The sequence below is a fragment of the Theropithecus gelada genome, chromosome 16, assembly GCF_003255815.1.
Source record: "Theropithecus gelada isolate Dixy chromosome 16, Tgel_1.0, whole genome shotgun sequence".
Lineage (NCBI taxonomy): Eukaryota > Metazoa > Chordata > Mammalia > Primates > Cercopithecidae > Theropithecus > Theropithecus gelada.
The window spans coordinates 58,074,993-58,087,677 of NC_037684.1; the positions used below are offsets into that span (position 1 = coordinate 58,074,993).

Here is a 12,685-nt window from a genome sequence, read left to right on the forward strand (position 1 = left end):
TTTTTTTTTTTTGAGACGGAGTCTTGCTCTGTCACCCAGGCTGGAGTGCTGTGGCCGGATCTCAGCTCACTGCAAGCTCCGCCTCCCGGGTTCCCGCCATTCTCCTGCCTCAGCCTCCGGAGTAGCTGGGACTACAGGCGCCCGCCACCTCGCCCGGCTAGTTTTTTTTGTATTTTTTAGTAGAGACGGGGTTTCACCGTGTTCGCCAGGATGGTCTCAATCTCCTGACCTCGTGATCCGCCCGTCTCGGCCTCCCAAAGTGCTGGGATTACAGGCTTGATTTTTTTTGTATTTTTAGTAGAGATGGGGTCTCGTCATGTTGGCCAGCCTGGTCTCAAACTCCTGACCTCAGGTGATTCACCCACCTCAGCCTCCCAAAGTGCTGGGATTACAGGTGTGAGCCACTGCGCCCGGCCCCAAGAGTTGATTTTTAACTTTAAGGTCTTAAACCCTCACGACAGTCAAGAGTTCCCACCCAATCTATAGGCTAAAAATGTGAAAATGGAAAAAACCTAAGACACAGGATCTTCTCCTGACCCTAAACCTGCTCCTCCTCCAGCTATCTTCTCTTCCCGAGGTTCATACCGTGTAAGATGAAATAGTCTTGAGCCAGTCATCGTAGAGGTTGAAGAGAACCATCTGGGGCTCAGTGGCTTTAAGGATGAGATCCCCAAACTTTTCCACCTTGAGACACGCCTGGAAAGGGAGTTGGAGCTCCGATCCTTTGATGACAATATTGGGGAAGTCCAGTAAGTGCACCTAAGACAAGATCAAGTCCAAGATGAGAAACGGCCTAAAGGTCTCAGTTTCGTTTCTTCTACCCCACCCACCCTCTTACCTCCAGTGGGTCCAGCATGCCCTTCCTGGTGACAATGATCTGCTTGGGCTGTTCCTCCACAGGCAGAGATCGGATCAGGGCGGCCACCTCCTCAGCTGTCTTCCACTTAGCCAACTTAAAAGCAAGAGAGAAGAAAATGGAAATTTAGTCTCTACCCTCCTAGATCAACTAGAACAGAATATCCTAGTTTTGAAATAATCCAACTATGTTTCTACTGAACACTGGTGTTAAATGTTAGGCACTAAGAAGGTAGAAGAGTATCAAACGGCCGTGTCCAATGACCAGGCTGACGGCCCCTTTCAACAAGACAATACCACACGCTGACACATGAGTATGTGCTAAACCATATACTGCATTACGGAGTTCAGGAGCAAAATAAATTAAGGCTACTAGGATCAGAAAAAAGCTGCACAAAAAAACGTGTCTTAAGGAGGGACTGTGATTAACAGAGCAAAGAGGGGAGTTCATTCTAGAAAGAAAAATACGAGCAAAACACAGATGTGGAGATGAGCATCGGGGTTTGGGCTACTAAGATCCTGGACTGACTGTAAGATGAAACATGCTATAAATGTAAAGGAAGAGAAACTGGCTGGACAGATACAGCCTAGCCAGATGTTGAATGTCTAGGAAGCTAAAGAAGAGTTAATTCAGCAAGAGTTCTGAGGTAGAGAAGAGACTGAGTCAAAGTGGATGTTTCAAGGATAAGTGTTGCCTTTAGAAAAATGATTTTTGATAGCCCTGTTCAAGAAAGGTTAGAAATTCAGGAAACAGACCAGCTGGAAGGGAACGAAGCACCTCATACACTCTTGGACCTCCCACAGAATACTTCCCAAGGAATTTAGGGGATAAGTCCAAATGAGATGTTCTCAGCCTTTCATCTAACAAACCAGTAAATACTACCCAGTCCACTCCAAGAATAAGAGGCAACATGGTTCTATGGCGTCTTCATCTTTAAACCTGCTCACCTGCCCCAAACGCTTCTGTCCTGCCCATACAGATGTGTGGATTATCTTGAGGAACAGCTGCCCTGTGCGTGGGTTGAAGATGAAGATGGCTCCGTTGATGGGCTTGGTTGTCAAATTCCCTTCAAAGGTCTAGAGAAGGACTGCATTTGTTAGCATGGCCTACACATCACCACCCTGCCTCCTTCCCAGCATGTGTACACACTGAGCCCATTACCCTCCCACAGCCCTGTACAGAGTCCCGCACCCATACACTGCTGGTAACACTCACCTTGTGAATAGTCACTCTGTAGACGTTGGTGTCATCCACAAACCAGATAATCTGGTTGGAGAAGAGCTCACCATAGTTCTGAGAAGATAAATAAGGCTCAGTGGGCTCAGATGAATACAGCTGTAGCCCCTTGCGGATCCGTTCACGTAACACGTACAGGGCAGGGTTTGCCTTCATGATCTTGGCCATGGCCTGCTGGATGAGAGGCTTGCTGCCTGGGAACCAGTTTCCATAGGCACTGGGAAGGTAAAAGGGTCAAGAAAAGTTAAGACCAGGCTGATAGCCCCAAAAACAAGACACACTGCAACTCTACGGAGGAAGAAAGACTGTTGGCCAGGCTGACAACACTCTGCTCATGTGTACATACAGGCTGGGGAAGAGATTCAGTGACCCACAGGAGGAATGGGCCACTTCCTCTCTCTCAGGTGAAGTAAAAAAGTATGACTACATTAAAGTATGGGGCTAATGGAAAATACATGGATTGTGTGTGTGTGTGTGTGACAAGAGTCCCGCTCTGTTGCACAGGCTGGAGTGCAGTGGCACAATCTCGGCTCACTGCAACCTCCGCTTCCTGGGTTCAAGCAATTCTCCCAACTCAGCCTTCCGAGTAGCTGGGACTACAGGTGCAGACCACCACGTCCAGCTAATTTTTTGTATTTTAGTAGAGATGGGATTTCACCGTGTTGCCCAGACTGGTCTCAAACTCCCAAGCTCGGGCAATCTGCCCGCCTCGGCCTCCCAAAATGCTGGGATCACAGGTATGAGCCACTGCGCCTGGCCTGAAAATACATGGTTCTGAGCCTCAACTCACCTGTGCAAGTTATAGGCCAGGTCGATGGCAATGAGTACACCTGTGGGCGAAGGGTAGATACTCATGTTGTCCGTGGTGTAGTCCAGGAACTTGGCCCGGGCGTAGCGCTCAATGTCGTGGGAATCATAGTCCCCCCAGCGCAACTGGATGTCAATCCAGTATTTCTGGGTGGTGGTGCTGTCCATCACATCCCTGAAGATGAAGAGGGTTCAAGCTTCTAGGAACCCATGGGCATAACCAATGCCCCCAGAACCACTTAAATCCCAACACCATCCCACCCACTCCACCAACTTGTTCCAGATCAGCAAGACCCCAGAGAATCAGCAGCTCTGACTAACGGTGTTGATAGGCTCCAGGGGTAGCACTGGCTCCAAGTTTGAAACAAAGGCAGACAGGGACAATTCCTAAAGTTGTAGTGCTAGAAGAACAGGAAAACTAAAGTTCCTGGCTGCCCAGGGCTGGGTCCTGAGGCACTTACTTGGAGTCAGCCAGCAATGAGGGCCGGGAGACGTTCCACTTATAGGAGGCAAAGAGCAGGATATCTGCACAGGAAGAGTTCATCTTATACGACTTTCGGGGATGGATTGTCTCCTTTTGTACTGTCTCAATTTCCAGTGCATCGAGTTCCTGGTCAAACACCTGAAGGAAAAAATGGAGACATTAAGACTTGTTAAGGAAGCCCAATTAAAATCAGAGTTTGTAGAATAAGATAATGAGGCAACAGGAGTCTCATCCTCAGAGCTTCCAGGGTGGATTTCCCATATGCAAAAGAGCAAGCTGAGCCGACTCTCTAGCACCCTCTCCCTCGATTCCAGCCCACCTGACACAAGTCCATAACGATGCTCTCATGGATCTTCTGCCACAAGTGAGCTCGGAAGATCTGGATGAGAGAGATCTTCAGCGTGGGGATCTTGCCGTGCATGAAGATACCCGTCAGGTCTAGCTGCACCTGAAAGCCTACGTATACCTGCCAGGAAAACGACAATGGGACGTCAGAGATCGAGAGACTCGGGTGCTCATGACATAACCAAGGCAAGAAGAAACAACTATTTTTAGCTTCCTATCTCCAGTGTCTATCAATCACACTCACATTGGCTCGATTGATGGTTGGGGACCACCAGAGGGTAAATCTACGATTGGGAATCTGGTTCAATCCTGATCGCTGAGCATTAGTTAGCTTCTTCCACTTCATAGACTCCTCAAAGCCACTGGCCTTCTCCCTGGGGAGCAAGAGATACAGATGAGGCGATATCCTGCCATCTCCCAGCACACTGCTGACCTCCTGGAGGTGGCTGTCTGGGGAACACCACAGGAAGTCACAGAGGTACACAAGAGATGAGCTCAAAGGGTTGTGACAGGTCCTTCCAAGAGAGGAGAATCCTCACCAGAAAAGCCCCTCCCAGGTAGGGAAGTAAGTGCCCTTAAAGAGTGTGTGTTCCAGAATGCCTTCCACACCGCCCAGGGCCTGGATCATGTCTGTACGGTAGTTGTTCAGGTTCCAGAGCTTCCCATCATGCCGCTGGTGTGTCCACCAGAATGGATTCTGCTTCAAAACCTAGATAGGAAGGCAGGCACGGTCAAGCTTCTGGGCGCCTACTGCCCCAAGTTTCTGGGATAGTCATGGGTTTTCCTGATTCAGGGAAAATCTCCTCCCTCCACACACCTGATACTGCTTAAAGTCAGTTCTGACACGCCAGCCCTTATCATAAGCCAGTGTGTGCCGGTCCTTCTGGAAGAGGGTATTGATTCGTGGAATGCCACGATCCCATGAATCTTCTAGGTCTTCCAAAGTCAGGCGTCTTCCAAAAAAAGAAAGATTCAAGTCAAAACGCAATCTCACACGAGGAGCTCAGCACTCCTTCCTGGCCAAAAATAATTAGGGTCAGTAGAACCAGCCTTCTCACCTCCATAAAACCATGGCATGCTCTGACCCTGAACTCCACACACAGTCCAAAGGCCACCACCTGCCCCTGCCCCAGGGTTGGCATGCCCTCCTAGATGCCCACCTGTTCTGAGCAATGGCCTCCTGCCTCTTGAGTGCGTATTCAGCCCAGACCCGCTGAGAATCAATGAACTCGCTCTCCCACGGCTGTATGTAGCGGTACAAGTTGGGAATCAGCTGGTCTTCTTCATGACTCATTCCTGAACGAAAGTGTGTGATACCTACATCTGTCTGCTTGGACCACCTGTTTGGGGTACAACCAAGATTAGAGAAAAAATAAAGCCTAAAACTCAAGAAATACCCACTTCCCTCAGGGCCTAAGCAACAGGCTTTAGAAATATGTTTAACCGGGCTGTACCTGAGGTCGGACTGGGGGATGAGCACATGGCCCATTGAGAGCATGCCGAGTCCACCCAGCTCCTTAGGGGTGTAGAACACAACTGGGGGGAACCGACTTGGCATCTTGGAGTTGAGTCCGATCTTGATGCGTGTCTGGATCTTGTTCTCACACTTTACCAGTAAGTCCAAGAGCTCCTGGGTGTTTACCACAGCCTCCCGAAAGTATGTCATAAGGCCAATGAGAGCTGTATTCCACTTATTCACAATCTAAAGACAGTAGGAAAAAAAGTCAATTACAGATGAGCCAGGGCGGGGAGGGTGGAGACTACTTACTTGATCCAGTTATTTTATCTCTACTACTCAAGAAAGATTTGAGTTCAACATCATTAGTCACTAGGGAAATAGCAAAATCACAATGAGGCTGGGCGCAGTGGCTCACGCCTATAATCCCAGCACTTTGGGAGGCCAAGGTGGGAGGACTGCTTGAGCCCAGGAGTTGGGAGACCAGCCTGGCCAACGTGGCAAAACCCCGTCTCTACTAAAAATACAAAAATTAGCCGGGTGTGGTGGCGGGTGCCTCTAATCCCAGCTACTCAGGAGCTGAGGCAGGAGAATCATTTGAACCCAGGAGGCAAAGGTTGCAGTGAGCTGAGATCGCACCACTGCACTCCAGCCTGGGAGACAGAGCGAGACTCTGTCTCAAAAAAAAAAGAAAAGAAAAAGCACACCAGATGGAGCTATACAAAGTAGTGAAGAACACCAGAAATAGAAATAGTATGTGGGTAAAATGCAAAAAATATTTTTTCTCATTTTGCAATTTCTATAAAAGATAAAGGCTGTTCAAAGCAAAAAGAGTAACAAAGTATTATAGCACTTATAATACATGTACAACTAAAATGTTATGACAAAAATACTACTAAGAGTGGGAGTGGAAGTTAAAGTGTATTATTCTAAGGTTCTTGTACTATATGTTAAGTGATCCGTAGTAGACTAATGGTCACAGTAGATCATGGTAAGTGAAGGATGTATACTGTAAATCTTAGAGCAAATAAGAAGAAAAAAACCATGTAGCCAAATAAGTGAAGAGCGGAGATAAAGTCATAAAATAACTAAATTCAGAAGAAGGCATGACAAGAGAAAAACAGAAAAAAAAAAAAAAAAAAAAAATAAGATGATAGATTTAAACTGACCTAATTGCCACATTGATGGTTACATTAACCTTCATTGAGGTATTCAAACCATTTGTAAAGCAAACATTGTCAAACTGGATTTAAATAAAAACGCCGGGCTCGGGCCCGGCGCGGTGGCTCAAGCCTGTAATCCCAGCACTTTGGGAGGCCGAGACGGGCGGATCACGAGGTCAGGAGATCGAGACCATCCTGGCTAACACAGTAAAACCCCGTCTCTACTAAAAAATACAAAAAACTAGCCGGGCGAGGTGGCGGGCGCCTGTAGTCCCAGCTACTCCAGAGGCTGAGGCAGGAGAATGGCGTAAACCCGGGAGGCGGAGCTTGCAGTGAGCTGAGATCCGGCCACTGCACTCCAGCCTGGGCCACAGAGTAAGACTCCGTCTCAAAAAAAAAAAAACAACAACAACAACAAAAAAAAAACGCCGGGCTCGGTGGTTCATCACACCTGTAATCCCAGCACTTTGGGAGACCAAGGCGGGCCTCGGGGTCAGGAGTTCGAAACCAGCCTGGCCAGCATGGTGAAACCCCGTCTCTACTAAAAATACGAAAATTAGCTGGGCATGGTGACATGCGCCTGTAGACTCAGTTACTTGGGAGGCTGAGGTAGGAGAATCACTTGAACTTGGGAGGCAGAGGTTGCAGTGAGCCAAGATCACGCCACTACACTCCAGCCTGGGCAACAAAGGGAGAGACTCCATCTCAAAAACAACAACAACAACAAAAAGATCCAACTATATGCTGTTGATAGGAAATAAACTTTAATTACAAAGACACAGATTAACAGTATAAAGATGGAAAAATACACCCATGTAAACACAAAACAAAGCTGGAGTGGCACTACTGATGTTAAAACAAAGACTTCAGACCATGGAATACTATCAGGAATACAGAGGGATATTTGATATGATAAAGGAGTCAACTCGTTCAGAAGACCTAATAATCCTAAATACATTATATAACTAATAACAGAATCTAAAAAATGATGGACCTGAAAGAAAATAAACTCACAGCTGTAACTGGAGCTTTCTCTCTGTTTTTGGAGACAGGGCCTTGCTCTGTTGCCCAGGCTGGAGTGCAATGGCACCATCTCCACTCATTGCAGCCTCCACCTCCCAGGCTCAAGAGACTCTCCCACCTCAGCCTCCCAAGTAGCTGGGACTACAGGCATGTACCACCACACCAGATAATTTCTGTATTTTTTTGTAGAGATGGGGTTTCACTATGTTGCCCAGGCTGGTCTTGATCGAACTCCTGTGCTCAAGCCATCCACCAGCCTCAGCCTCCCAAACTGCTGAGATTACTAGAGATTTCTAATACTCCTCAGTAACCGATAGAAGTATACAAAAACTATCACTAAGAATATAGAAGACTTGAGCAATGTAACCAATTGACTGAACCTAACATTTGTACAATACTCAACCTAACAATAGCAGAATACAGATTAACAGATCTTTTCCAGCACACATGGGACAGTCACCACGATAGACTGTATGCTAGGACATCAAAAAGTCAGCCTCTGCCAGGCACGGTGGCTCACGCTTGTAATCCCAGCATCCCAGCACTTTGGGAGGCCGAGGCGGGAGGATCACAAGGTCAGGAGATCGAGACCATCCTGGCTAACACAGTGAAACCCCATCAAAAAAAAAAAAAAAAAAAAAGCCAGGCGTGGTGGTGGCGCCTGTAGTCCCAGCTACTCGGGAGGCTGAGGCAGGACAATGGCCTGAACCCGGGAGGCGGAGCTTGCAGTGAGCCGAGATCACGCCATTGCACTCCAGCCTGCGCGACAGAGCAAGACTCCATCTCAAAAAAAAAAAAAAAAGTCAGCCTCAGCCAGATGCTCATGCCCATAATCCTAACTCTTTGGAAAGCTAAGGCGGGAGGATCGCTTGAGCCCAGGAGTTTGAGACCAGCCTAGGCAAGAATGAGACCCCACCTCTAAATTAATTAATTATTTTAAAAAAAAATTTTGATACATTTTTAAAAACTAACATCATATAGAACATGTTTCCTAATCATCATGGAATCAAAGTAGGAACTAATAAGGGAAACCTCCAAATATGTAAACAGCATAATTCAAAACCACCTCAGGTAAAATATGAACTCATAAGGGAAATTAGAATATACTTTTCACGGGCTGGGCATGGTGGCTCATGCCTGCAATCCCAGCACTTTGGGAGGCTGAGGTGGGTGGATCATGAGGTCAGGGGTTGGAGACCAGCCTGTCCAACATGGTGAAACCCCGTCTCTACTAAAAATACAAAAATTAGCTGGGCGCGGTGGTGGGTGCCTGTAATCTCAGCTACTCAGGAGGCTGAGGCAGGAAAATTGCTTGAACCCGGGAGGCGGAGGTTACAGTGAGCCAAGATCATGCCACTGCACTCCAGCCTGGGCAACAGAGCGAGACTGTCTCAAACCAAAAAAAAAAAAAAATATATATATATATACACACACATACTTTTAACTAAATAAAAATGAAAACACAACATATTAAAATGAGAGGAATGGGGCCAGGCACGGTGGCTCACATCTGTAATCCCAGCACTTTGGGAAGCCAAGGCAGGTGAATCACGAGGTCAGGAGTTCAAGACCAGCCTGAGCAAGATGGTGAAACCCCGTCTCTACTAAAAATACAAAAAAAACTAGCTGGCGCAGTGGCAGGCGCCTATAATCCCAGCTATTCAGGAGGCTGAGGCAGGAGAATCACTTGAACTCCTAGGGCGGAGGTTGCCGTGAGCCAAGATTGCGCCACTGCACTCCAGCCTGGGTGAGAGAGTGAGACTCCGCCTCAAAAAAAAAAAAACACAAGAAAAAAAAAGAAAGAGAGAAAGGTCCAGGCCGGGCATGGTGGCTAAAACCTGTAATCCCAACACTATGGGAGGCCAAGGCGGGCAGATCACGAGGTCAGGAGATTGAGACCATCCTGGCTAACACATTGAAACCCTGTCTCTACTAAAAATAAAAAAATAAAAAAAAATAGCCGGACATGGTGGCGGGCGCCTGCAGTCCCAGCTACTTGGGAGGCTGAGGCAGAAGAATTGCGTGAACCCGGGAGGCAGAGCTGGCAGTGAGCCAAGATCGCGCCACTGCACTCCAGCCTGAATAACAGGGCGAGACTCCATCTCCAATAAAACAGAGAGAAAGGTCCAAAATTAATAATCTAACCTTTTATCTTAACAAACTAGCAAAGGGATGGCTATGATAAGAGAAGAAATCAACGCAACAAGGCCAGGCGCAGTGGCTCACACCTATAATCCCAGCACTTTGAGGGCCCAGGGGGGTGGATTACCTGAGCTCTGGAATTCAAGACCAGCCTGGGCAACATGGCGAAACTGTCTCTATCCAAAATACAAAGAAAAATCACCCAGGCATGGCGGCATGTGACTGTGGTCCCAGCTACTTGGGAGGCTAAGGTGGGAGGGTCTCCTGAGCCTGGGAGGCAGAGATTACAGTGAGCTGAGACTGTGACACTGCACAACCTGGGTCACAGAGAACCCATCTCAAAAAAAAAAAAAAAAAAAAAAATGCAACAAAAAAGAGAAAAATGAAACCAAAGCTGTTTCTTTGAAAAGCTCAATAAAACAAGACAGCAAACCACAAAATATCAAATGATATAGTCAAGACTTTAAGGCAAAAAATGTCTTCTGAATAATTATTGAGGTGAAAGTACGTTGGGCCGGGCGCGGTGGCTCAAGCCTGTAATCCCAGCACTTTGGGAGGCCGAGACGGGTGGATCACGAGGTCAGGAGATCGAGACCATCCTGGCTAATACGGTGAAACCCCGTCTCTACTAAAAATACAAAAAACTAGCCGGGCGAGGTGGCGGGCGCCTGTAGTCCCAGCTACTCGGGAGGCTGAGGCAGGAGAATGGCGTAAACCCGGGAGGCGGAGCTTGCAGTGAGCTGAGATCCGGCCACTGCACTCCAGTCTGGGCGACAGAGCGAGACTCCATCTCAAAAAAAAAAAAAAACAAAAAAAAAAAGAAAGTACGTTGGCTGGAGTTACCATAGTAATATGCTTTGAGCAAATAGTATTCAGACAAGCAAGGAGAAAGGACTGCAGGTGAGATAACAGCTTAAACCCTAACACGAAAGCGAGACTGAGCATCTCACATGTCCACAGGATGAGACAACCAGGCAGATCTACAGAAAGGAGGGGGCCGGGCGCGGTGGCTCACGCTTGTAATCCCAGCACTTTCGGAGGCCGAGACGGGCGGATCATAAGGTGAGGAGTTCAAGACCAGCCTGACCAACATGGTGAAACCTCATCTCTACTAAAAACACAAAAATTAGCCAGGCATGGTGGCAGGCACCTGTAATCTCAGCTACTCAGGAGGCTGAGGCAGGATTTTTACTTAAACCCGGGAGGCGGAGGTTGCAGTGAGCAGAAATTGTGCCACTACACTCCAGCCTGGGCGACAGAGCAAGACTCCATCTCAAAGAAAAAGGAGGGCCAGGGGCCAGGATGGGCTAGATATTGGAGTAAAGGCAAGTGGACAATTCCCATTAGGTTTAGTAAATTCCCTGACTGCACTTGGAATTGCTATGTGTGTAACGGAACACAGTACTTCTGTTGTAGTTAACAGTGCTCTATCCCAGAACGGAAGGAAGCATAAATTCCTGAGAAGTCCAGTGTTCCTTTACTAAATAGCAGAAATTCCTGGGGGATAAGAGGCAGGAAGGAAAATAATATTTACTCAGGTCTACATGTACTAGGTACTATGGTAAGAAATTTATATACATTATACCTCTTAAGTCTTCATAAAAAAACAAGTTATAGAACTTGCCCATGACATAGCCTTTTTTTTTTTTTTTTTTTTTGAGATGGAGTCTCCCTCTGTCGCCCAGGCTGGAGTGCAGTGGCCGGATCTCAGCTCACTGCAAGCTCCGCCTCCCAGGTTTATGCCATTCTCCTGCCTCAGCCTCCCGAGTAGCTGGGACTACAGGTGCCTGCCAGCTCGCCCGGCTAGTTTTTTTATGTTTTTTAGTAGAGACGGGGTTTCACCGTGTTAGCCGGGATGGTCTCGATCTGCTGACCTCGTGATCTGCCTGTCTCGGCCTCCCAAAGTGCTGGGATTACAGGCTTGAGCCACCGCGCCCAGCCTCTTTTTTTTTTGAGATGGAGTCTCACTTTGTCACCCAGGCTGGAGTGCAGTGGCACGATCTCAGCTCACTACAACCTCCACCTCCAGGGTTCTAGTTATTCTCCTGCCTCAGCCTCCCGAGTAGCTGGGATCACAGGCACATGCCACCACGCCCAGCTAATTTTTGTATTTTTAGTAGAGATGGGGTTTCACCATATTGGTCAGGCTCGTCTTGAATTCCTGACCTCGTGATCCGCCTGCCTCGGCCTCCCAAAGTACTGGGATTATAGGCGTGAGCCACCGTGCATAGCCAATATAGCTTTTTAAACATATTTTAAAAATCTATCTTAATTTATATTATTTATTTATTTATTTATTTTTTGAGAGACAGTCTCTCTCTGTTGCCCAGGCGGGAGTGCAGTGGCATGTTCTCGGCTCACTGCAATCTCTGTCTCCCAGGTTCAAGCAATTCTTCTGCCTCAGCCTCTCAAGTGGCTGGGACTACAGGTGCACACCACTACACCATGCTAATTTTTGTATTTTTAGTAGAGACGGACTTTCACCATATTGGCCAGGCTAGTCTTGAACTCCTGACCTCGTGATCCACCCACCTTGGCCTCCCAAAGTGCTGGGATTACAGACGGGAGCCACCGCGCCCAGCCTATTTATTTATTTTTAAATATAAATAGGATCTTGCTATGTTGCCTAAGTTGGTCTCGAATTCCTGAGCTCAAGCAGTCCTCCCACCTCGGCCTCCAAAAGTGCTGGGATTGCAGGCATAAGCCACCATGCCCAGCTTTATCAAGCAATTTATCAAGTAGTATGGTTCACTAAATACCCTATTTCATTTAATTCTCACAAAAGCCGTCTGAGCTAGGTCTTATCAGTATCCCTATTTTACAGATGAGGGAATTGAGGCCCAACATGGGCAACTGTCCCAAGATCCCAACTAGTACACATGACAAAGGTATGATGTGAACCCACCTGACTCCAGAGCCTGTGCTAGAGTCAACTGCTTCCTCAGCCTCTCAGCCTCTCACCCTCCTCCACTCCTCACCCTCCTCACCCTCTCACCCTCTCAGCACTCCTCACCGTCTCACCCTCCTCCACTCCTCACCCTCTCACACTCCTCCACTCCTCACCCTCTCACCCTCCTCCACTCCTCACCCTGTCACCCTCCTCCACTCCTCACCCTGTCACCCTCCTCCACTCCTCACCCTGTCACCCTCCTCCACTCCTCACCCTCTCACCC

General features: G+C 47.8%; 1 protein-coding gene across 1 annotated transcript in view; it reads right to left on the reverse strand.

Moving 5' to 3' along the window:
• Positions 1-12,685, reverse strand: part of PRPF8 (pre-mRNA processing factor 8) — a 35,628-nt gene that overhangs the window by 6,210 nt on the left and 16,733 nt on the right. The window contains exons 25-36 of the mRNA XM_025361362.1: positions 5,183-5,430; positions 4,889-5,068; positions 4,546-4,681; positions 4,268-4,437; positions 3,973-4,102; positions 3,703-3,849; positions 3,361-3,521; positions 2,883-3,074; positions 2,072-2,309; positions 1,804-1,932; positions 839-952; positions 586-759 (exon numbers count right to left, since the gene is read on the reverse strand). Of these exons, the coding sequence (XP_025217147.1) occupies positions 586-759; positions 839-952; positions 1,804-1,932; positions 2,072-2,309; positions 2,883-3,074; positions 3,361-3,521; positions 3,703-3,849; positions 3,973-4,102; positions 4,268-4,437; positions 4,546-4,681; positions 4,889-5,068; positions 5,183-5,430 (2,019 nt within the window). The remainder of the gene's footprint in view (positions 1-585; positions 760-838; positions 953-1,803; positions 1,933-2,071; positions 2,310-2,882; positions 3,075-3,360; positions 3,522-3,702; positions 3,850-3,972; positions 4,103-4,267; positions 4,438-4,545; positions 4,682-4,888; positions 5,069-5,182; positions 5,431-12,685) is intronic.